The sequence below is a fragment of the Oreochromis aureus genome, linkage group 4 (genome assembly GCF_013358895.1).
Source record: "Oreochromis aureus strain Israel breed Guangdong linkage group 4, ZZ_aureus, whole genome shotgun sequence".
Lineage (NCBI taxonomy): Eukaryota > Metazoa > Chordata > Actinopteri > Cichliformes > Cichlidae > Oreochromis > Oreochromis aureus.
The window spans coordinates 9,949,154-9,974,015 of NC_052945.1; the positions used below are offsets into that span (position 1 = coordinate 9,949,154).

At 41.1% G+C, this 24,862-nt stretch overlaps 1 protein-coding gene across 5 annotated transcripts in view; it reads right to left on the minus strand.

The window, feature by feature from the left end:
- The window catches only part of gpatch8 (G patch domain containing 8), a 27,797-nt gene continuing 2,935 nt past the window's right edge, over nt 1-24,862 (minus strand). Inside the window, exons 2-10 of one of the 5 annotated variants that reach the window (XM_039611164.1) lie at nt 23,299-23,376; nt 18,700-18,718; nt 15,610-15,682; nt 9,194-9,235; nt 6,761-6,828; nt 5,811-5,897; nt 5,579-5,722; nt 5,352-5,482; nt 1-5,072 (exon numbers count right to left, since the gene is read on the minus strand). In XM_039611164.1, coding sequence (XP_039467098.1) covers nt 1,223-5,072; nt 5,352-5,482; nt 5,579-5,722; nt 5,811-5,897; nt 6,761-6,787 — 4,239 coding nt within the window. In that variant the 5' untranslated portion in view covers nt 6,788-6,828; nt 9,194-9,235; nt 15,610-15,682; nt 18,700-18,718; nt 23,299-23,376 and the 3' untranslated portion in view covers nt 1-1,222. Of the gene's footprint in view, nt 5,073-5,351; nt 5,483-5,578; nt 5,723-5,810; nt 5,898-6,760; nt 6,829-9,193; nt 9,236-15,609; nt 18,719-22,411; nt 22,448-23,298; nt 23,377-24,862 lie in introns of those variants that run through there. The other 4 variants (XM_039611162.1, XM_039611163.1, XM_039611165.1 and 1 more) reach the window with 4 other exon arrangements.

Sequence of the window (24,862 nt, forward strand, 5' to 3'; positions counted from 1 at the left end):
TGGAAAAAGACACACAAACTCAGGATTTTATTTGGTGAAACAGAGTTAAGTCTTTAAAAAATACAGAGTTGCTACTTTTCTTTTTAAACAGATCACTGCTGTTTGGCACCCCAGCAGGGATGAACAAACCACCGTGATAAAATACGTGTCCACCTCCCATCCAACTTGTCATTTGTCTGCTTTTCCCCCTCCCCCCAACAGCAGTGTCAACCCAGTAGAACGTTAATAGGTTAATCTACAGCAGTTTTATTTACAAAATTACACACAAAAAAAGCCAAACACAGCTCTTCTTTTGAAGAGCATTTTGGAAAATAATTTAAAAAACAGAAAAATACAATTATTGCAGTATACTACAATCTTATTATATGATGCACAGGCACCATCTTGATGTACAGATTTCAGTGCAATTGATTCAGATGTACCCTCATCTCAGGGAACAAGAGCTTTGCTTCAGAGTATTCAGGAGATTTATACCCCTTCATCACATTTCCCCTGATTTAGAGAGGGCTTCTTGTATGACAATGTCATACTTGTTTGGACACCATATCTGTTTTGTTTTGTTTTTTTTCCATATGGCTGTCACTGGTGGGTTTCTTCACATTACACACTGATCTATGTACAAGTTACTGCATTACAAATTACTTTTAAACCAAGAATCCAATAGAGAGTGAGTAGTCATTTGAAAACACAACAAGAGATCAGTAATTATGAAAGAGTCCATCTCTGAAAATTAGATTACACAGATTAAAATGTTCACCTCTAGAACAAAACCACTTCCTTGAATCGTAACATGATTCTGCTTACACTTTTAGCCATCATGTATCTCTTTGGCTGCCAAAATGAGCAAAAAAACAACCAAAAAAGCTCCAGTAGTTTCTGAGGCTGTTACTATTCCCCAAATTGGAATATAAACCAATGGTCTAGAGGAAGTTTCTACAGTTTTTAGAGGGGGAGAAAAAAAATCTGTGAAAACATGAGAAAATAAAAATCTCACATGTACCAGAAGAAAATGTTAGTGTCAATTTTGAACCCAGCAGTCTTAACCACTTTGTGGGGACGTGCTGCACTGTGAAGGCCAGTAAAGTTCTCACAAGATTCACGTCTTACAGCCTGCATGATGTAACAAAGACTTTATTTAAAACCCTAAACCAAGAGAGTTCAGGTTAAGTCTTTATTTTAGTGGTTGGTTGTTGTGAACACACTACTTCATTTTCATTTGTTTTCAAGAGCCGTGGTTAGGGGGGTGCTGGAGGTCCTGTCCTGAGAATATTGGGTGTAAGAGTGGGTGGAGCTGAAGGGCTGCTGCTGCTGCAGCCTGTGAGGGTCGGGGTGTGAAAAGTGTGGGGTAGAGGGCTGTGTGTGGAACATGGTGGAGAGCTAAGGGGGTGTGATGAAGTGCAGAAGCAGGGATAATATGTATTGGCTGACCAGAGAGGAAGGCTGTTGGGTGGGCAGGGATCAATCCTGCATGCCCCAGTGAGTGTCCCAGAGAATGACCAAGTGAGGGCCCCAAAGGAGACAGGGAGATGGGGGTAAGGTGATGCTGGGGAATGTGATGTACCTGGGCCAGCTGGGCATGTGCCGGATGTGGGTGGTGGGCATGAGCTGGGTGGATGCCCATTGCTGCAGCAGTGGCTGCATGGTGCTGAAGGATGGCATGTTGCACTGTGGTGATGGATGTGCCAGAAGCTACGGACACAGTTGGCTGCTGAATGTGGATCTGCTGCAGGGCTGGTGGAGGGGGCGCTGGGGCCAAAGTGGCAGCTGCTGCGGCAGCGGCCGCTGCAGCAGCTGAGGGAAAAGTCTTGACCTGCTTGGCTAAAAGCTGCTGCTGGATGTGCTGCTGTGCAGCCTGTTGCAGCTTGCTGTATTTCTCCATCTCCTCTGGTGTGAATGTAATGGGCTGACTTTCCAAAGGAGCCAGTCCGTCCTCCTCTGCCTCCATGCCATCCTCCTCCAAGCTGGGTGGTGGGTAACCAGGGTAGGCATGCATGGCAGCCTGCTGCTGCTGCATTTCAGGCATCATGGACTCCATCATTGGGTTCTGGGAAAGGTCCTGTCCTGACTCTCCTTGGTACTGGGGCATCATCATGGAGGGCTCTTGTTCAAATACTGGCCGGGTTTCTTGGTGCCCCTGGTCTTCTGTTGCAGGCTGCTGTGTCTCTTCTTGAGTCACTGTGCTCTGTGGGGCTTCCTCAACCTTCTGAACTGGTGGAGCTGGAGGTGGTGGTGGAGGTGGGAACTCCCTTATAGGTTCTACTAATATAACCTCTCCTTCAGCTTCAGAGCTCTTCCCTGTCCCTGATTTCTCTCCCTCTTCAGGTCTGATTAAAGGAATTGCTGGCTTTTTCCCTGCCTGCAGCTTACCAATTAGTGGAAGCATGGCTTTGTTTCCAAGAGATGGGGGTAGTTTTGGGCCAAAATAGCCCTGCGGTGGGTCTTTAATCTTAATCCCAGATTTTGTTCCTGTGGTAGAATCTTCAGAACTTTTCTTGGACTGAACCTTCTCCAACAGCTGTCGTGCAGTTAGGGTGTTTTTCTGTTCTCCTGCATCTCGTGACCCCCCTGGTCTCAGACCCAGCGAGCTCGATGAATGGGTGTTTCGGTTAAGGCCTCGTGAAGAAGAAGACCGTGGAGACTGGGAGCGGTAGATACGTGAGCGGTTGAAGTCTCTGCGATGGGTATCACTATCCTCTCGACCCCTAGTGCTTCGTCTGTGAGGAGACCCTTTATTTGAACTGGAGGAGCGGCTAGCAGAGCTGTAGCTACGACTGTAGCTCCGCCTCCAGGATCTTGCACTAGTGCTGCGACTCCAGCTGCTGGAGCTTCTGGAGCTGCTACGATGATGCCGTCTGTGCCTCTTCCTGCGGCTGTAGCTGCGTGAACGTGAGCGCGAGTCTTCTGAAGAGGAAGATGTGTACTGATGCCTCCTGGATCGTCTACGTCCTCGGCTACTCCTGCGGTCATACTCAGAGTCAGATGAACGTTTGGAGCGCCTTCGTCTGCGACCTTCTGTGCTGTAGTCGCTGTAGCTGTCTGAGTAGCTTCGGCTACGGTGGCTGTAGGCACTGCTGCCTGCTGAGGAGCGCTCAGAGCTGCTGGAATAAGAGCGACTACGGGAGGTTTGGCCACGATGATGCCGGCGACTGCTACCTCGTCGTTCCCCCCGTCTTGATGAACGGCTGCAGGATCGCCCTGATTCTTCACTATGGTGGCGGCGCTGTTCCCTCGGGCTTGACCTGTGATGACGTGAGCGCTGGGTATTAGAGCCCCCTTCTTCTTCACTTTCACTGCTGGGAGGTCTACCAGTACCAGGACTCTTCTGGGCTGAGGTGGAGCACGAGGCACTTTGAGATGCACTGGTGTCAGTCTTTTGTCTTTTGTTGCCACTGTGCTCCTCAGATGAGTTGGCCTTATCAGTACTTTTTCCATTCCCTCCTTCTGCTCCAGATTTGCAAGGCACTTCCTTAGCAGCACGTTTCCTCTTCCCCAGTTCTGCTCCTGTGTTTCCTGTAGCTCCTTCCCCTCCAGTTGTCAGCTGAACAGAGGAGGCAGCAGCTTTATCTTCCGACTTTGGTTTAGGTTTTTCCTTTTCTTCACCTGTTGCCTCAGCTTGATCTTGAGCCTTGTTTTTGCTCTTCTTACGTTTGTGTTTTTTCTTTTTTTTGGGCTTTTCTTGTGTTACCTCAGTCTCACCCTCTGCATCTTCTCCCGCTCCTTTTTCTTTTCCTTTGCGTTTTGAATGCTTTGCAGACTTCTTATGCTTCTTCTTTTTCTTTTTTTTCTTTGCACTATTACTTCCACTTGTGGGCTTTTGTTCTTCACTTTCTGGCTGGCCAGACTCTCCTTTTGACACTAGCTTGTCTTTGTCAGCACTGGTTCCAGGTTTATTAGCAGTTTCTACTTCAGATGGTGAAGCAGTCACTTCTTGTCCCTTGTCATCAGTGTCTTCACCAGGCTTGGGGGACTTTGCCACTTTCCCACCACGCACTCCTTTGTTACGGGACAGTTTGAAGTCAAAGTAGAGGGGATTGCAGCTGTAAGACAGGGAAGGTTGAGCTTTTGTAAATTCAAGGAGCTCCGATGGCCACTGTAGGGTGGTAGTCTCATCTTTGCTCAGGACTGGAAAGAAGGGACCAGTGGGCATTTTCGGACCAGTGTTTGTATCCACAGTATCACGTGTCTCTGCTTTCTGGGTGGGTGAAGCTGGTACAGCAGGAGCTGCATCTCCTGCACATGAAGGGGTCTCCTCTTCTGCCTTTACTTTAGCTGATAGAGGAACTAGGTCTGGGTCAGCATCTGCAGTAACGTTGCCTTGTTCCTTTTCAGTCTTGCACTCTGTCACACCACTCTCTGTATGTTCTGAACTTTCTTCAGCCTTGTTCTCCTCTTGTGTCTCTTCCTCATCATCTTCATCTTTGCTCTGACACTGTTCAGAGGCTTTCATGAACAGCAAAAACTGGAAGTGTGGCTTTACTCGACAGTGAGCTGGTGGTACATAGTGGTAGTACTGAGGCTCTTGTCCAGGAGATCCTTCATTGGTTTTCATCATCATTTTCAATTTGCTAAGCGTTGATGCTAAAGATCCTCCATCATCAGGCTGCTGCACCTCTTCTGTACCTGCACCACCACCTCCTTCTCCTCCTTCACCTCCTCCAGGCAGTCCCTTAGGGCTGTCTGTGCCACAGCCTGATGTGTCATCTTGTCCTCCAGCCTTTTCTCCCTCTTGACTCTCCTCTGTTTCCATAGCTTCCTCACCATGATCAGCAAAAACAGCAGCTGCTGTCTCCAGTTTTACTGGTGCTTTCTTGGCAAAAGAGAATGATACACTGACTTTTGATGCGCTGCTGGAAGTTGGCGATGATGAGGCATTCTTTCCCAGAGAGAAGCTAAAGGTTGGACCAGACTTTGGGGAGGCTTGACCAGTTTTATCTGACAGTGATCCTTCCAGGGCAGTGTCTGCCAAAGACTGTGTCATGCTGTTCTCAGGTGTCATGCTGTTGCTGTCTTCTCCTTTCTCTCCATCTACAGCGACTGTAGTTGTTTTGAACATAGGTCCACTTCCAGGAGTTCTGAAAGAAAAAATTACACCAATGTGATGCTGGACAAATTTTTTCTATCAAGGTCTTTGACTTTAATTTTTATCGTGCTTCCTGGAAAAGATGAAAATATACAAAAATATGTTTTAATTTACAGTAAGTGAAATGTTCAAATACATTTTGTTGAATTTGTCTTGTTTGGACTAACATATTGAACCAGTGACATTTATAAAATAAGTAATTTCACCACGTCCCATTAAATATATATACACAATCCATCCAGCAGATGGCACTCCAGGAATAAATACTTACCGGTCTTGCTGTTTTCTCTGCTCAGCAAGTTCATGCAATCGCCGCAGCATCTTTTCTTGCTTTTTTCCATCTTTCCGGGAACGTGATGACACATTACGGGCAAACTCTCTCTGCTTCAGCTCTTTAAGCCTCTGCAAGACAGAGAGAAACCGGGCACATCATTTCATCGTGTCTTTAAGTAACAACAGATCTGCATCAACACCGCAATGCTTGCTAAACAGCAGTACCTGCTTGTGAGCGTGGTCATAAGAGTTAATGTGGTTGTCAAATTCCTGGTGTTTGGTGTACTGTTTGTCACACAGCTCACAGTAGAAATTGGCTCTCAGGTCTTCCAGAGCTTTTGCGATGGCTTTTTCTTTTTCCATCTGGTCCTATTTTTTGTGGGAAATTAAAAAATATAGTATTAAAAAATACAGGTGATAACAATTATCACTGTGACAAAAAGATAAACAACCTCACCTTGTATTTTTGCCGCAGTTCTTCTGTATCTTCCTTTTCCACTTCAAGGACTCTCCTCTTCTCTGTGGCATCCTCAGCATAATCCAGCTAGAACAAACCAAAACGTTACATTATAAACCAACAGCATTGTCAAAGACAGTCCAAGTTCATCTTATATACCAAACATGAGTTTAATATGGTGCATAGAAGAGCTGATGTGCCTTGAACGCATCGAGTCCCTACAGTGACTATAGAAGACAGCACACAGAAACTCCAAGAAGAACAGTTGGTCAGTTTGTGTCGCTTGTGTGCGGTTACACACGTTTATCATGCTGACTGACTGTTTGCTGTAGAAACATCTATGCGACCAGGGTAGGTAAATGTTATTTCAAGACAAATATCAAAGACAAGGCAGGAGCTGAAATAACTGACAGTGATGCTCGCTGAAAATTTAAGCATAGCTTTATTTTGCTAGGCAGTGTTGGTGTCACATTCTTCTTTGCGGTTTCTACATGTTTTATTTTCATTAAATAGAATCATTCATGTCTGAAGGTATTTGAAGTGGTTAAGACTGTCCATGAGAGTCAAGATCTTTAATATGTTGAACACAGAACACCTCTGCATGAACTGTGTGTTGTGAACAGGAGCAGTTCTACTTAAGTAGTGTTGTAGGAAGTCACTGTGCCATAGCCTTGAGACTTCTGTTAAGGGATCTAGCAAAGGAACCTATCTATCTATCTATATCTATATATCTCAAAGTCATTTCTATTTCACAGTCAAAGCACTCACCCCACTATCAATACAAGTTCATAATATTTATCTAAACACCTTAAACTACTGCTTGGACACTTAAGGTGCAAAAAAAAAAAAAAAAGGAGAGAGAGAAAGGAACACCCTCAAATCTTTCTTTTATTACAGGTTCAACTACTACAACTTAAATGTGTACAAATCGATAGACATGAGCATCATACCTCCATCTCCATTCGTCCCATCCCCATGACATCATACTTAAGGATGATGGGCACAGGGTCAGTGCGTCCTAAGGGTAGAAAGAGAGAGAGAGGACTAGGTGAGCTTTTTTAATGCTTGGATGAAGGACCAACTTGGAGACAGCCTGCTTTTAGAGCATAGGGTGCTGGGGTTAGAGAATTTTGCCTTCAAGTGCAAAGAGACCAGAAAGCTACAGTGAACCAAACACCAGCCATTCTCACAGCTTACTGCAGCCACCAGCTACAGACCAATTTAGCCTTCCTGTTACATTTGACCGGGCTGCTGGTTTGCATTATGAATGAGTCAAATTAGCTGCACTGCATTCCTGATGGAGTAAATGAAGACAAGGGGATCAGGATTGCTCAGTAAAATGTCTTGATATAAAAGTACACTACAAAGCATACTGATCTTTAAGCCGGTATGTTTTCATTTGTGCCTGTCTGCACCCCTCCTCCATCCTTTCATTCCTGCAGTCCTGTTAAACCAGAATGCCAAGTTTATCAAGGACGCTGCAGCTCGAGGGACTGTGTCTGTCTGTCCGTGTGTGTGTATGTGTGTGTTTGAGAGACAGTGTGTGTGCGAGGGGAGCTGCAGCTGCTGCCACCGCTCACAAAACACCACTGCGACATCCTCCTTGAGAGTAACAAAGGCTCCCAATATTATCTAAAGGCTATTGCATCACTTCTTGCTGAACTGTCTGTCTGACCATTTACTGTCCTGAGGTCCAAACCTGTTCCCTTGTCAGAGGCCCCCCATTTCCTCATTATGACTGAAGCTGAAAGATTTTTCTTCCGTTTACTTAACCCATGTTATGATGTAAGCTGTGAAAAGAGCTAGATCAGAAGGAAATTAACTTGTAGAAAAATAAACAAACCAAAGACAACCAAAAAAACTAAAACAAAAACAGAATGAAACATTAAAGATATAAAATATATGTAAATCAAAACTACATTGGAGATCGACACAGAATTGCTTGATCCACTCATAATCAGCCAAACAAAGCAGAGAGAAAGAGTCAAATTAAAAAAAAAAAAAAAAAAAAAAAAAAAAAAAAAAGGACACAAGCACTGAACTACAGCAGAGTGACGTCACAGGCCAGGTATCGCCATGGTGACAGTGCAAGGGATGGGGATACTTACCTGGTAAAACATGGGCATGAGTAGGAGGAGAAGGAGGGGGGGACAGACAGACAGACAGGGGAATCTCAAAACAAAAGGCATAAAGAGAATTTGGACTAGTCTGCTGCTCCTGATGCCAGCCAGATGTAATAATTAATCACACTGATAATGATTATCAATTCAGTTTGGTTTCAGTTTTTTTTCCCCTCCCACAAATCCAATAATCCAATGTAGGTTTTTCCACAAATTAAATTTCTATGTATACCATTGGGCATATGGAAAAACTACTAATATTTATTTACAGTGGCGCTAAATAAGGTGTAAACTTACTACCAGTTGGTGCCATATATAAAGAAGAGAAAATAGAGTTCTCCTATTCGTAAATACAGCTGATTTTCAATAAAGAGAACGAAACATAAGTAATGGAGTAAATAATATGTTCAAAACCTTTTGGCTTTGATTAAAATTTCAAAATTATCACAACCGCAGCGGCTTTCTTACACATTCTTACTTTCCTAGACAGAGGAAAGTAAGAAAAAATTTACTGCAAATCTCCGTTTCTTTTAGCCATCATAGCCCAATGACATAGTCATTTTAAAATCATAAATGCATGGGCATAGTAGCACACTGTATAACGGCCTGCCTGCACTCTCAGTCCCACGGCAGTGTCTGTCACCTAGGCAGGCTTTTTATTTTATTTTTTTTAAAACAGAATACCTAACAGTGATTGGATGATTTTTGTGGCCATATTCAAACTAAGGAAGTGAAAGAAAACGGCTGATTTTGAGATCACAAGACTACTGATAGCCTGGACATGTAAGTTCATGCCCTTTGTCAAGCAGCAGCAGAAGTGAAACCAAAAACAGGGTTTAGTCTGTTAGCCAGCCACTGCAGTGGTCTGTCTGACAAGTCACAAGTCAGGCCTAGAATTATAGATTAATGAACAATTACAGTCATCCCAAACTATCACCAATCTTTAAACACAGTGACAATACTTCCACATTACCCATTCCAGTGAAAAAGAAAGGGACCAGACAAAAACAATGTGCATCTAAATCACAGGGTGTGAATCACAAGGTTTTTTGGAAAAAAAAAACTGAAAACAAACAAAATGACAATGTTCTAAGAGTAATACATATGCATGGTAATATACAAGCAGCAGAATGAAGACTAATACAGAGAGAATTAAAGCCTATGTAGCATTGGTGCTCTGATGAAAGGAAAAACAAACAAAAAAAATTGGAGAAATAAAAACAAACAGAAAACAATTCAATTGGGGGATAAAATAACATTTACCACTAAGTTTACCATCAGCACAACATGGGCAGGATCAAATCGCTGTAAAAAAGAAACACCAATTGGTTAAGCAGGAAGATTGAGGCACATAGAGAAGGGAGGGTGGGGTTGGGAGTGTGGTTATGGGATTTAGGGGGGTTTACCAGAGGGGCTACTGTGTGTCAACTGCCCCACCCCCCCTCATCCCTTCATTTAGGGCTAGGTGCTTACAGGGATTTCCTCTCACCACTCTCTCCCAACCACTTATCCCAGTCCCCAGGCCCCTAGCCTGATGTCATCTTGTTTCTCAAAGAAAATATACCCCAAAAAACAAATTACCACCCCTTACATCTTTTCCACTATGGGAACTTGCGACCTGTAACTGAACACAAGCCTCCCCTCAAAATGGGGCAGTGGGAGTTGCGGAAGCAAAATCTGAGCTCCCCTCAGGAGATTGTGCTAAATGAACCAACACTATAACATAACGCAAACAACATGGTTTTAAACTTTATCATGAAGAATGCTACCATTTCACTGATACATGCATGTAAGCATTGAAAAAGTGAAGACCACCTTTACCCCTCACGTTCTCATAAGGTTACATGTCAATAAGTTCCTGTAGTGGAAAAGCAGGTTGGTCTTACATCAAGTAAAACCCCAGAAATCCTTCACATTTTAGCTTGGGAAATTAAAAACAACCCACAAAACAAAAAGTGAAATCTCATCAAATAAGAACTGTTAAAGGAGATAGTCTGGGTAAAGGAGAGACTGGAGAGAACTGCCATGTCTGATAGTATTTTGGGTCTAGAGGGAGGCTTACCGCCTAAGAAAAGTAATGAATCAAAAATATACTTTTGCCTTTTTAAAGATGTGGTCAAATATCTAGATTGAGACAATAGGTGCCTCTAGGGATGACCACCATTTTCCCCCTCTGAGCTTTTTGCCTTGCAGATGCTTGTCAGCCCAGTTAGCAAATCTCCCTGAGATTCCTTCATTTCCTCGCTAGCCTACTGCCAGCAAGCTCATTTTGGGATGTGCTTAACCATGGAAAAAGTGAACACAAACTACACATAAAATGTACCTGAGGGAAGAGCCAGCAAGGCTTTGAGCAGTGCTTAGAGTGGTTTCTTTATTGCTATGGAACAGCAATGGTACTGAAGTACAACTAAAGATGTTAATTGTGCATCCAACCGTTTTGTCATATAGTCCTATATCATGTGAACGTAGTAGTTTAGTGTGCTACCTCCAACACTGCTTAAAGCCCCAGGTGAATGACAGTTGGAGGCAGGCAGAAGTGCACCTCTGGGACAAACATGCTATGCTGAAGGGGCAAAGAAACGGGGGGAGGATGGGAGCCTGTGACCATGGGGACAGAGACAATTGGGGTGTAAGAGGTGGAGAGGTTTTCCCTGCAAGTTGACTCTATGGCCCGGTCAGTAGCAGACACACACGCATCTCAGTTCCACATAATGACCACACACATACACATGAGTTTCACAGGTTTGGAGGTAGAAACAGGCAAACAAGCAGAGGGGAGAAAACTTGTCTACTCTGCAAGCCATTCACAGTCTGAGCCATGGTTACAGCCAATCAGATTACCCAACAGCAGCCACGGAAACTCAAAGAAGGGGGGAAAAAAAATCTAACATACACGGAGATGATGATTCTAAGGATTTTGAATGAATCATGGCTTCCTAAATCTACCTTGATTTAAAATGGATCGTTCTTTGTTCAAATTGAAGCACTTTACTCATAAGCAGATTGAAATAAAGGTTTAGTGATTATAAAGCAAAGAGGAGGAAGCTGACAGAGGCCATTAGCCTATGATAAACTGTAAAAGGGGTGTTACACTGAGGTCAACTGCAGAGTGGGAAAAGAAAACACACCCACACACACACACACACATACCCACCCACCCACACACACACACTGACATACAGAGGATCCAACAAACCTTACCTAAAAAAAGGGCAAAAGGGACAAAAGAAGAATAAGAACAGAGTCAATACAGTGAAAAACTTAAAAAAGGGGACAATGCTTTAATGTCAAATTTCATCAACCGTCTCTTCAGGCAAAGAGGACAGGAAAGAAGAGGAAGATTATAGTGATTATCCAGCAGACTTCAATGAGATGCAATGGTTCACCTATGTGATATGCCTACTCCTAAGTATATTAGCAAAATTCAACAGGAGATAGCGTGTTCCAACACTGGGCCATTAATTCCAGCACAACAACTGGACACAATTTGCCGCAGTCTCATCTGCCCACAAAGCAGGATGCTTACATAACCACATGACTGGTGCCAGCGGCAAAAACAAGAGCACAGTCAGCCCCTGCAACTTGTTCTCTCCTCCACACAGAGCACACATCCTTATCACATCAAATAGTCTGCTATTCACTGGTTCATGGCCAGATGGAAATAAACAATGATGGTTACTGAACGCTAAGCTCTGATATTTCTGCTGTTGTTACCCTCCATAAACTTGTCAGCCTGCCCAGAAAGAAATGAAGCAGCCTCCTGGCCTACTCTGGTCCTTGGCCATGGTCAGCCTGAGAATACCTATGAGGGACAACACTAGGAGCCAAGGCCATATATGTACATGTGAGAGCTGCTAGGGCGGCAGCAACAATAAAACTCAACAACCAGAGCTCATCAGAGCTTAGTATCTCTGGAGGACAAGTGATTCCTAGAAGCAACATTTTAACATGGAAAGAACAGACCTCACATGCTGCTATGCTGCATTAGCAAAAAAGGTAAAGACTATAGTGATTACCTGACTTTAATACCTTTTTACACTCAAATAAAAACAACAAAAAATACATAACAGCTCCATGTTAACAGTAGAAAGAGGATTCATCATGTTCATCTTCCTCTACTGGTCAGCCAAATGTCAACACTTAGCATTATTCTGGTAAATTAAGGACACTGTTTAGTTAGGCAGTCTGTGTTCCAATTTTGTCAAGCACACAGTCCAAGACATTTTCAAGAGCCCCTTTTCTCACTCTTTTACTTGGCAATATGGTGTGCTGAAAAATCCAATTCCCAGAACCATATAAACAAGGAGATCTGGACTAGATGAAAACAATTAAGCAGCACTATCCTGGACACATGTTTATAGATCTGTATATATAAGACAAGTGAATTTAAGCAACCCAGTTACAAGCTCTGCCTAAGCCCCAACACATTTAAGACAACTTTGTAATTTGGGCGTGTGCTTTTCACTGTTTTGCAGTATTAGTGGTGTTTCTCAATAAAATACCGATATTGAAAACAGATGTTACTGCTAGGTTTACAGGAAGGGCAATGCACTTGAGAGAGCATTGCAACTGAGCAAGACTAAGTGAGTGAGGGAGATGGATAAGTCAGACATGACTAAAATGTTATGGGTCCAGTGGATAGAAAGGGACATAGAGGAGGAGGCAGATAAGATTAATACCAGAAGCTATGTAGAAAAACAAGCTCCACTCTTAACAGACTGCAAGGACTCGTTTGCGCTGAAGGCATTGACATCACTCATATAGAATGCTATACATCACTCTTTTTGGGCAGAATTCAGGGAAGGGTGAGGCTATGAGCAGAAACAGAAAGGGGGAGGAAAGGAGAAAATGAAGATGCTGATGAGAACAGGAAAGCCAGTGAAGAGACAGGAAACGGCTTGGTGGAGACATGCCAAGGCTCTGCACCACTGCCTCTGAGCCAATGAGCCTATGAGCACAGCAGGTCTGAGCTAATGAGGTGCCAACGTCAGCCAAGGTCTAACCCACACGCTCAGCTATGTGCAGCCTTCTAAGTTCGTGCAATTCAATATAAACAAGGCCATTAGATTACTATGAATGGCCAAGAGAAAGTAAACCTCTCTTAATGCAGCTTTTTAATCTAAAGCCTTTTACATCTTAGAGAATTTGCTCCCGTGCAGAGGTCACTGAGCATGATACAGTCACTCTCATAATACAAAGCAATCCTTAAACTAATAGAGTAATACAATGTAATATGTTGTTGGACATGCAGTTAGAGTAGGGCTGCCACAATTAGTCGACTAGTCACGATTACGTCGACGACTAATTTAATAGTCGACGCGTCGTTTGAAGCTTTGTAAGATCACAAAAGACGCAGGAATAAGAAGTAGGATTTAAGAGTGTAATAACGGACTGAAACAGAAGATGGCAGGACTGCATGTACAAGGATGCCAGCTGCCGTTAAACCCCGAAGAAGAAGAAGAAGAAGAAGAAGAAGAAGAAGAAGAAGAAGAAGCTGTGTCCAAGAATTCATAGCGCGGCCCAGCGCAGCCCTGCTCAGTTTCCAACAGCTAGTTAAGTTTTAATATTACTCTTATTACTCTTTCTGGGTCACAAAATAAACGTTTAACATGTTTTCAGGCGAGAATGTAGCTGTGTAAACTTCAAATATCTGCTCAGTTTATCAAGACACCACATATTTTCAAAAGCCCTCCGACGTTTTTGGAGACGTCTGTTACCCACCAGCTCGATAGCTAGCCGGGGTTCAAGGCTCATTAGAGCCGGTGAGAACACCGGACTCCCGGCAAATTGTTTTCAAACCCACCGCCGTCTTTCACTACTCAGGTTAAACATGATATATAAGTCACTTAGATATCTTAAAAATGTTATTGTTTGGCTTTTTTTAGTATTTTATTTGTTCCTGAGTAAATCGGTTTGGCTGAGATTAAAGTTATAGTTTTTGCACAGATGAATAAACGTCAAGCAGACAACTGATTATCAGAAGTGTGAGATGCTCGAGAATATACTCCGGTGTCCTGTTAGATAGCAAGGAGCAGACGGCTGAGTTTATTAAACTCCACCGAAACAATCTGCAAATTTCATTAAAATTTAATAAACTATCATCTTGTCTTTATTTTTAGTTAGCACATACCTTAAACACTTAAAGCTGTAAGCTAATGATAGTTATTTAAGAGCAGATGCATGCTGGTGCAATAAGCTGTACGTTTTACGTCCAATGGATGCATGATCTGATTCGTCAACTAATCGCAAAAATAATTGGTGACTAGTCGACTATCAAAATAGTCGTTTTTGGCAGCCCTAAGTTAGAGTAACAGAAAAAACGATTTTTAGATTAAATGCTGGACTCAATAATTGTATAAAGTCATAGGTATACAGGGTAAACAGCAAAAGCACTGAGTTTAATGTTACAAGAAGTGTTCAACTAATGGGACTGTCCAACACAGTGTGTGATCAAATGTCTCTGCAACTAGTGGATCTATGGCCCCATTACTAATTTCTGTTTGCGGTCTCACAGCTGTAGGGTGTGTGATGACCAGCACACACACAGCAACCACACAATGGACAGCATAAAAACTTCTTTTTGAATAAAAAAATATGGCAATGCAGTGCATTCCTGTAGGGTTGTGGAGGTGTAGGCATGTTTATTATGAACTTAGAACATAATGGCTGTAAAACCATCTTTTTTTTTAATTTCTCGGAATCATCACTCTGTTCAATACCAGCTTGCTGATTAACATATTTATAAACTGCCAACTTATGGAGGTCCACTTTACAGTAACAGAACTGTTTTTTACCAGCTATGTGACCAAGAGATGAGCCTGGTCAAACTGCTGGTTAAAATGCTGCAAGTCGGTAACTGAGTGAATCAGAAATAATCTGTGCTACAAGTCTCACTCCAACGCTCAGGGACTTGTGGGGTAAAATAACTCCCCCAGAGGGTCTCTGGGCCTCTGTAGTTAAAATCAAGAGGTCCTTCAAAAGTCTTTAGTCCCTGGGAAAGGTTCTTGCAATGGAAAAAAAAAAAACAAAAAAAAAAAAACAGCTAATGTGTTCTCCTTTATTTGCACAACTATCCAACTAAAATAAATAAATACTCATGTTTTAACAGAAATGCAATTTAGCTAAAAATGAGATAAGATAAACACTTCATTTATCCCATATTTAGAAAATTCTGATATGATCAGCACATGCTTTCAAGTTCAAGGCATGATCTGAAATAGATAAAACAAATATGTGCCCTGGAGGCAACACAGAAACTACCATATCAGCAAACTGTATGTTCATAAGCATTGAATCTGAATGTGAACAAAGGGCAGATTCAACTTTGCTGTCAACTAAAGCATTATGTAAAGATGAATAGCTCCATTCTAGTTCCCAAGCCCCAAAGTCCCTTCCCTAAGTCTTAATCAAGGTCAAGAATATTTTCTTCCCTCTTTCAGTTTAAAGTAACAGCAGTATGAGAGCAAAAAAACAACTACAATGTTTCCTTAAATAACAATCAATTTCACACTACCAGATACAAAGGAAGAAGGCAGAGAAAAGATAAAGAGAAAAGAAAATCTAGCACAAAAAATAAAATAATACAAAAGGGGGAATGTGAGGGGAAAGAAAATGATACATAGTGTTCCAATAACATCAGTATACATTGAACTTAAGTGTAAAGAAGAGTGTGCCCTTACCCTGCATAGTTTTGCCAAGGCCTTGGCCCAACTTCCAGCCATGTTTCTGAAGCAGCCGGTGCCCGATGTTATCCTAGCAGAGAGAGAAGAGAAGAAAAAAACCAAAAATATTCCAATAATAAGAGGAGCTTTACCCGTAGGCACGGGTGAAAAAATAAAATAAATACAAAATTAAAATTAAAAAAACTAACAAAGAAAAAAAAAAATAACACTCAGATCACGCTACCATCATCAGCACAACCACCACCACCAACACCATCGTCATTATCGTCATCACCTACAGCGTGTAATAATCAGTGTCTTCCAGCACAAAGAGTGGTAAGGGAGGCTGGGTGTGGGGGAATAAAAAGTGGGAGACTGAGAGGAAGGGTTGAATTTCAACTATGAACAATACATGAGGCTATATGTTATCTGTAAACTACAAGATATCCTCCTGAAGTAGGAGTGCATTTTTAAAACCTTTATTAGGCAAAAAAAACTGGGCGTGATCATTTCTCTATTTTTCATTGATAAAGGTAACACATGAAGTCACATCCACTAACTGAGAAGTTAAGAGGAGGAGGAGTAGGAAGGAGGAAGGAGAGGGCGATATATGTATCACACGCATACATATATGAACCACTACAGAGCAAGATCTCAGTACACAAAGAAAAGTAACACAGAACAGGTATGGAAATCTAGCATAAACAAAACAAAGACCAGAAACTCCAAGCTTGCTGTGATTCTGTAACCATGACAAGGAGAGCACCATGAAACATATGCAGCTGTCACAAAAAATTATAGCAACAGGAAGAGACAGAAGTGGAACTAGTGGGCCTTGGATTACCATTACAAGGCCCAGGGTGGACAGAATATGCACGTGTGAGGGGATATGCGGGTGTGCAGGTGACGAGAGGGACACATTGTGTGCATGTAGCCCCACCAGATATACAAAAAATAGCTGTTGTGCTTATTTTTGGACATCCTTCGCAGCTCTGGTCTGTTATCAATCATCACATCCCATCAATTTCAACACCTATAATTTGATATTTTCATAGATATCATTAGTATTCAGAAATGAGAAAACATACCTTCAGACTACTTGAGGCCTCTGAATGTGCGTGCAAGGCTTTTCTTTTAATACTAATGATTTCTATGACAAACGCATCACAAGATCAAGCAACTGATAATGAACCAAAGAGGCAAGAGGAGTGCCAAAACATACACAACAGGAACTCTCAGCACACTGTGGGGCCAAATGTGCATGTCGGAGACCGTTATATCACTAGTATGGGTCAGCAAGAAAACAAAAACATTAAGTGAAATGCAAGACCGTCCCACCACTACACACTACAGTACATCCTCAAGCACAAATAAACAGGTAACAATGAGATTTCTTAATAAGCAGTGTTTTGCTGTTGTGATTATAACTATTCCAAGCTTGTCTAACATTCACCAGAGTGCTGCATTCTACCAAAAAACATACAAACCAAACAAAAAAGGATATTTATAATCACAAAGAGATTGACATCAACTTTCACAAACAGAAAGTGAAGGGGTTTAAACAGAAAAAAACTGCATGCAGCTTTTTGTTAAAGAGTTTTAACAAAAAGGATCGTCGGTGTTAGTAGCGCACTGTGAATGGTACACATACAGAGGAGTGGGGCGGGCTGAGGGGTGTGGGCGGGTTAAAAAAAAAAACTCCAACTGTGTTAGTCTCAGGTGGTTCAGGCACAGAAAGGAAAGTGATGGCTCAACAGGGCTCAATTAGTTCTCTTTGGTAAAAACAGGAGGTTGGGAGCAGAACAGAGCAGGCTGAGCCATGATGAGGGTGAGTTTCTAGGGTGGTGAAGGTGAACTGGGCTTGTATGAGTTAGTGCATGTGAAGGGGAGTGGTACTCACACACGCAGTATGCATACTGCATCTCCGCCCACGAGACTTTAATTGAGATACATCTGGCTGTGGCCCTTTTTAAGGTGCTTTTTCAGAGTAAACTGTTGCCTTCCTTTGCCCCATTTTACAAGTGACATACTTGTAAATTGTGACATACTCAGGACACTTAAAAATACTTTGCATTTTAGTGACAAGAATAACATATCCAAATCATCTGGCTGATCTTTGCAGCAAATGCTCAAGAAAGACTCAAATTCTTCACTTGCTGTTTATGTTACAGTTTGGTGGGTTGGTTTTTTTTTTACTGTGCAACTGTCAGATCCTTTCCGCTGTGGGATGAGATAAGAGAGAAATATGTGCTAGGACTAACATGGCAGGAAGGCAACTGGAGACAGACTGCCTGAATCAACTCCTAAATCAGGACACTGAAGGCTAAATTAAAAAGTCCTGCAAATCACGGTTTATTACTTGTTGCTGCCTAGCAGTTGGGCAAGGACTTATAAGAATTAGAGGCTTTATGGCCACTAAGGATCATTTCTTCATGCCTAATAGACAAAATGTGCTCTGAATTTATTGTTAGGGGAAAACACTGCAGAATTTGCTGCAGTGAAAGCCACTCCTGTTCTTGACACAGAACCTGCTTCTGTCCTTAACTGCAGTATTGGAGTGTGACAAGACTCTACACAAAAAGCATTTATTGATGAGGGGAATTAGCTGACCTATGAAGAAGGAATCGAGAAAATAAAATCCACCCTGAACTAACTGCTGAGAAAGGCACTCCCTCATCCTCTGCACAATTGATGTTAGCTGATTTATTTCTCCAGCACATAACGTGGTAGTTAGGAAAAAAAAAGACTCAGACTCAAGTGCCATAAATGTATATGCTCCCTTTAACAAATCAATTTTTTGTATTTAAATCAATTAATTATATTAAAAAACAACCTCCCCCCCTAAAAAAAAAAAAACAACAACAACAAAAAAGAAAAAAAAAGAAAAACCCAGCAAGGGCATGTTGGATGAGGCAACAGTTCCAACTGCTGACAGTGAGAAAACGATGCGTTCAAAATGTGTTCAGCAAAAGTTAGAGGGCGGAGATGAGGAGCAGACTGGGTGTTGAACAGACGAGTGCACCAAAAGAATAGACAGACAGACAGATGAAAGCAACGACGGCGAGTCCAACAGCAGTGCAAGTGGAGTGAAGGCATTTCCATACGAACCTGGCTTTAAAATACTGGGCTGTCAAAAAAACAGTCACACGTGACACAACGTAAGAAACCGGCCAAACGCTTTCAACTGCAATTCTGCTAGCTTCTCTAGTTCTTAAAAATACAAATCTCTCTCTGCTTTAAAACAAACATAATACTGTATACAAACAGAAAAGGTAGGCATTTCAATAAATCCACCAACTGACTGTTAATACAAGAGAAAGAAAAAAAATAGAAAATGTTATCCAAACAAAGACCTCTACAAGAGGAGGTGTTCAAGAGTGTGCAATGTGCTTTCAATGGCACAGTGCATGGCAACAGATATGTAAAAAGGGAAGTGATATGCAGGGGACCCCATTTGGAGACCTCAGAGTATTTACTTTTAGTGAGTCAGCCTATGCAGCCATTTTAATGAGACAGTATGTGTGTGTTTGTGTGTCCCTGTCAGGGTGTGAGAAATTGCTTTAGCTCAGATTAATAAAGACATGCCAATACTGGACAGGCATACTCATAAATGTATGGACCTAAGCTAACAAAAACCATATATTTTCAGTGGTGGTAGACAAGATTGCTTTCTGCAGCTCTTCATTCATTTTAGCAATTGCCTTGAAAGAGAAGCTCTGTAGTTGTCAGTTACTCTACATATGACTAAATGAAAACAACCATCTAAGTGCACGAAAAAGCAATTAAATAAAATAATAACCTTATTTGTATATGTGTAGACGTGGCCAATTTTATTTAATTTATTTAAAATAAAATAACTAAAAACATGTACTTACCTCATAATTCTGAAGTCACATATCAAGGTGAGGAAATTTAGCAGTCTAGTTAAGAAATAAACACCTCTAAACAGATAGGTGTTCCTGCTCTTTTTGTGTGTGAGTGTGTGTTAATGTCCAATAGCTACTTAAATCATTTGGGATGGTCTCAATTATGGCCCCCTTTGGTAGCTGTGGTAAATTTAGAGACTGTGGTGTTGTGAAAAATGTGGGTCAGTTGTGTTTGACCTTTTGCTTGTGCTGTTGTTCTTCCTACCTTTTATGTGACAGAAGTCAAACAAGGATAAACAGCTGTCAGATACTGTCTGGCTGTAATGCAAAACCCTGCATACTTCAGTAACAGCTGATACACCGTCACTCAAATGTTCCCATGAGAACCTTGGTAACTTTAAGACAATCATAATGTCTACAAGTAGCATAGTAAACACATAATAGAGAAATAAATCTCCCTGTGGCCTGAATACATGTGTTTCTTGGATTGGACAGCTGTGTGGTTTCTGTGGCTCTGAGGCTGCCCGCTGCATATCGCTCTGGTACTGGGTCAGGTCAGGGAAGGAAGGAGGATGGTAGGATTGAGGGACTAGGAGAGTCAAGAGACGTGGGGGGAATGAGTCTGGGAGAAAAGGTTGTAGTTGTGATTAAGACAGAGTGTTGAGAGGAAATAGTACTGAATGCTATCAAGTTAACACATGCAATGCAAAAATAGTGTTAGAGAAAATAGCAAAGACCAAATGGGAAAGATAGGAAGAGAAAAAAAGATCCCAATAAAGTACCACAGACCTCTAGCTGCCTATAGATCACACACAATAAGTGGCTGGAGAGGGGCTCCGAGAAGCTAGGCCGAAGCATTCACCAACAGCTCTGAGATGTAACACTGGTGATCAACTGCCACAAATTCTACTACCTTAGAAGTTTTCACTAAGGAAGCTGGGATAGGCGTGTCAACATAATAACTTAGCTTAAAATTTAATGCAGACTTTCAGATCTACTTGTATTTGTGTCATTTACATCCAAGTATTAAATTCTGTTTTTAAAACATGCTTTGGGGGATTTGGTCAGCATAATATAGTTACATTTTTTTGCTTTAAAAACTGTACTACACCTTTTTTTTTTTAAATTAAGAACAGCCTCATAATATATTCTGAATCATCAAATATCACCTGATATATGCTTGCATATGCAGTACTGTGCAAAAGTATTATTGAAACATCTGCAAAAAACAAAAACAAAACAAAACCCCCCACAAAGTTTGTACAATTCTAATGAGTATGAAAGTCAATATTTGGAATGACCACCTTTATTCATCAGCACAGCCTGAACTTTCTTACGCTTTCTTATAATTACTTTAAGTAGTCCTCAGGAATAGTACTCCACGCTAATTAAAGGTCAGTTCAAAGCTCTTCTTTGGATGATGGCTGCTTTTTAAACAGAACAGAAGTTCTGTTCAAAAACAGAAGTTCAGCCAAGATGATCTCACACTGCTTCAATAATGTTGAGGCCCTTGGGTCTGGGGAGACCAATCCATGACTGTTAATGTTCCAGGGTGTGCATTTCTATAAAAAGATATGCCTTTACTGTACTGCATCCCTGTCAGGCTGAAAAATGAAGGTGTTGCCCGTATTTTGTGTGTGATCATAATTCCTTCAATTTTGAAAAGATCTGAACTGGTTGAAAGGCAGCCCCAAACCATGACAGAGCCTCCAACGGGTCTTACAAATACTTTTACCTCTCTCCTGACCTCTTCCATACATACTGATAACAATATCATGTTTCTTTTCCCCATGTTTAATGTTTCTCAAGGACATGGCTTTCAGATACATTTATCTACTGCTTTTTTTTTCTTTTTTTTTTTTAGGCCTGCCATTTTGTCCTCCAAAGCAAAATATGAATAAATGGTGGGTGCCTAAGTACTTTTGCACAGTACTGTAGGTAAATTCACCTTGTTTTTGAGCATGCACTATACAAACAATTATGTTCAATAATGCTAACAGTAAGTGACAGTTGACAACACCTCTGCTGACGTGTGAGGAGCTGTGTGATGCTGCAGCATGGCCCTCAGGACCCCTCCACAAATAATAGCGCAGGAGCAAAAGAGCCGCTTAAGCCAGGTGAGCAGGCCACCTCTCTCCCTCACTGTTTTCTCCATCTCTCTCCCACACAGTACGATCATTTTTGTATCTGTGACGAACTACTTCATACATAAAATTCTACATGGATAGAATCTTTTAATGTTCTTGGTTAACAGAGTACTATCTACTATCCTCCTTAAAAATTCAACGAGGCTTGGTCAAATCAAAGGCTCAGTAAAATTCTTTTATAGCATACAGCTGTGTTTAATCCAAAACATGCAAGTTATTTTTCAAGCTAATACTGTGGTTAGAAATTATTTTACAGTACTTAGAATTCATCTAAGTTCCTCCATTTTTCATTCATCATTATACCCATTTACTACTGTATACTCTGTGATTAAAGAATTAGTTTCTGTTTTTTTAATAATTTATTTGTATTTCAGGTAAAGAGTTATTTAACTCTATGTGGTTACTGATTCTATCTGACATGCTTCATAAAGTGACCTAAAACTGAAAGTAAGCAGAGTTTGGGCCTGCTCACCACACTGCTTGAGAGACAGAACGGGGGTATGGAGAAAGTAAGAAAGACAGAAAGAAGACAGCTGCCTGCGCTATTATTGAAGTGCCTTTTCAGCGAAAAATGCAGTCCCAGTTGCACAAGCACCATGCCAGCACAGAATGACAGAGGGTACTGTACACCGAATCACTGTGTAGTAGGGAGGGAGCGAGAGAGAAACTGAGGTAGAGAGAGAATAGATGTAAAGTTTAACAGTAGTGAAACAGAGATAGCCAGAGAGAGAGAGAGAGAGGTAGTCAGAGAAGCGTTACAAGGACCCTAAAGATAGGAGTAAGAAAGCAGAGCGTGCAAATACAAACCGGGTCATTGCTGCTTAGCTAATAGGGGCCAATTCGCTGCAGGAGAGAAATGTCGAACACCCCAAGTTGTGTACAATAAGATAACTGTCCTATAGACACAAACACTAAGACACAAATTCTAAAGCTACATAGACACACACTCACTCAAACACAAATGTATCCACTCACACCATCTAATGTGCACTCGCTTGTTTGCTAAATGGGGTGGAATAAGCACTGCATAGTTTTCATAAACATAAATTTGACCCACTGCAAAATGTATTCTATTATTCTTCCTTTTTTAAGACTTCATTTAAGAATACACAAATGAAATAAAAAAAATACAAATAAAAAATAGCCTTGAAATCTAAAAGTGACTCATAAAAATATAAGTGACCAGCTTTGTTTAGCGTGTAAACTCATGCTACACCTATGTGTAATGTCTATGCCGTATCCATATTAAAATCTGTATGAATTTTCCTTTAAGTACTCAAATAACAGCCCCTAATGACAGTGCTTCATCCACTCCATGGTTTCACAGCAATTTCTTCTCCTAGCGTTTAGATGACTAACAATGACTAATGGGAAACTGATACAAAAATCTAACGATTATCTGTAAGCTCTACATAAAACAGGAACATCTAGCCTATACATACTTATTTTAATTGTCACACAAGAAATGGAGTAGGCATAGGACATGGGAAGTGGGGGGAGGGACTTAAAGGATATTAATGCACATGAGACAAGTGATTCTACAAGTTAGGTGACAATGTGTTCAAGAAAACACTGGATGCAGCTACACGGACAGTATGAATGGAGTAAAAGGTGTTGTTCTTATTGCTCCCTGGACCAATCATATCCACTCTCACAGCTGGTCCAATGGTGCAGGATGATGGATGCAGCCTTACCGATTCGATGGGCTTGTCCAGGGATGCCTGCTCCAGCTCCAACTGGCCCTCTTCATACTGGTCAAAGTGATTCCCACCCTGATGGACACATTTAAAAGTGTAATGTAGAAATATATCAGAAAGCAGTTCTAGTAGAAAACTGGTCAATTAATAAAGAAATAATTGGCAACTACTTTGATAAAAGAAGCAGTTAAGTCATTTTAAAATATAAACATTAAACATCATTTGGTCTTCTGACTAATAATTTGACAAAACACGCTTTTTAAACACAGGCGAAGATCTGTAATTTTTCACAATTTTCTCACATTTCAGAGATCAAATGATTCATCTGAATTGAGAAAATAGCTGTTGCTTAGACACGTAGTGAAAATAACCATTAGTTGCTGCAGCACTGATAGCAATTCACAGGAAGAAATTTGTAGGAAGAACTCAGGAATGAACATAAAATCTGCATTTCAAGACAACGCATTACTTGATTCTTATGTCTGCACTTTTAAAACAATGAGACAGCAATCTGAAGGGAGGAGTGCCCTATGCCTGGTACACCTTTACACTGCCCTTTACACTGAGCAACAGACCAGCACACAAATAACTGATCCATACCTTGAGTAAAAGCTACAATGCAGACATAAAGATGTGTTAATCTGGAGTCAATTTCTCAGCTGGTGCTGCTGTTGACCCGTGTATCATCAAATAAAAATGTGTATTTTATCATGCTACAGCATGGCCTGAATAACTACATACTTAAATTTAATTGTACATTTGGAGTGAAACATGTTTAAACATCATGTCTCACTCCATAACAAAATATGTCAATACTATACTTTATATTAAAAAACAGGAACTATAGAATCAATCCTAAGCTCCATGTAGCTCAAAAATGTACATGAGGTGCACACTATAATGACACAATTATGATTTTCTATTTGTTCCCGTTTTTACTTGTTTAATTGAATTGAATCTTTCTGTGTGAGGTTAGCACTACTTAGAACATGCTTTAGTTCATTTAAAACCTTGACTGAAAACTAAAGTGACAGGGCTGAGTTCCATTTCTTTATTTCATGTTAAATTTCTTCCAGCAGTTACAGTGACTTAATGCTTCCTCAGGATATCTGACTGAATATGAAGCATAGCTTTAGAAATACAAACTGAATCTTGGGTCAGGCCCAGAGTGAGTAATGGGCTTACCACCCCAACTGAAGGAGTGAGCTTACAGAGCAGTTTCTACTCTGAGACAGATGGCTTCCTTTCTCTAGAAGCAGAGGAGAGACGAAGGTCATGCTTATGAGTTTGTTTTATTCTAACCTCAGAATTATGAAAGACTACAAAGATATTGGACGGTGTATTATTTACTATAGCTGTAGCGTCTACAAACAGGATGTGTGTGGAAATCAAAAGCAACTATTAAAAAATAGAAGAAAAACTAGCAAAGTTTTGTAAACAGTAGAATATTTAGTTTCCCTTTATATTCATAAGTCTTCTTCCACTGGATGATAACTGATAATATTCTACAGCTTACAGCAACTCTGAAAGGAAATGTGTGTTTAAAAACAAAAGAAAACAA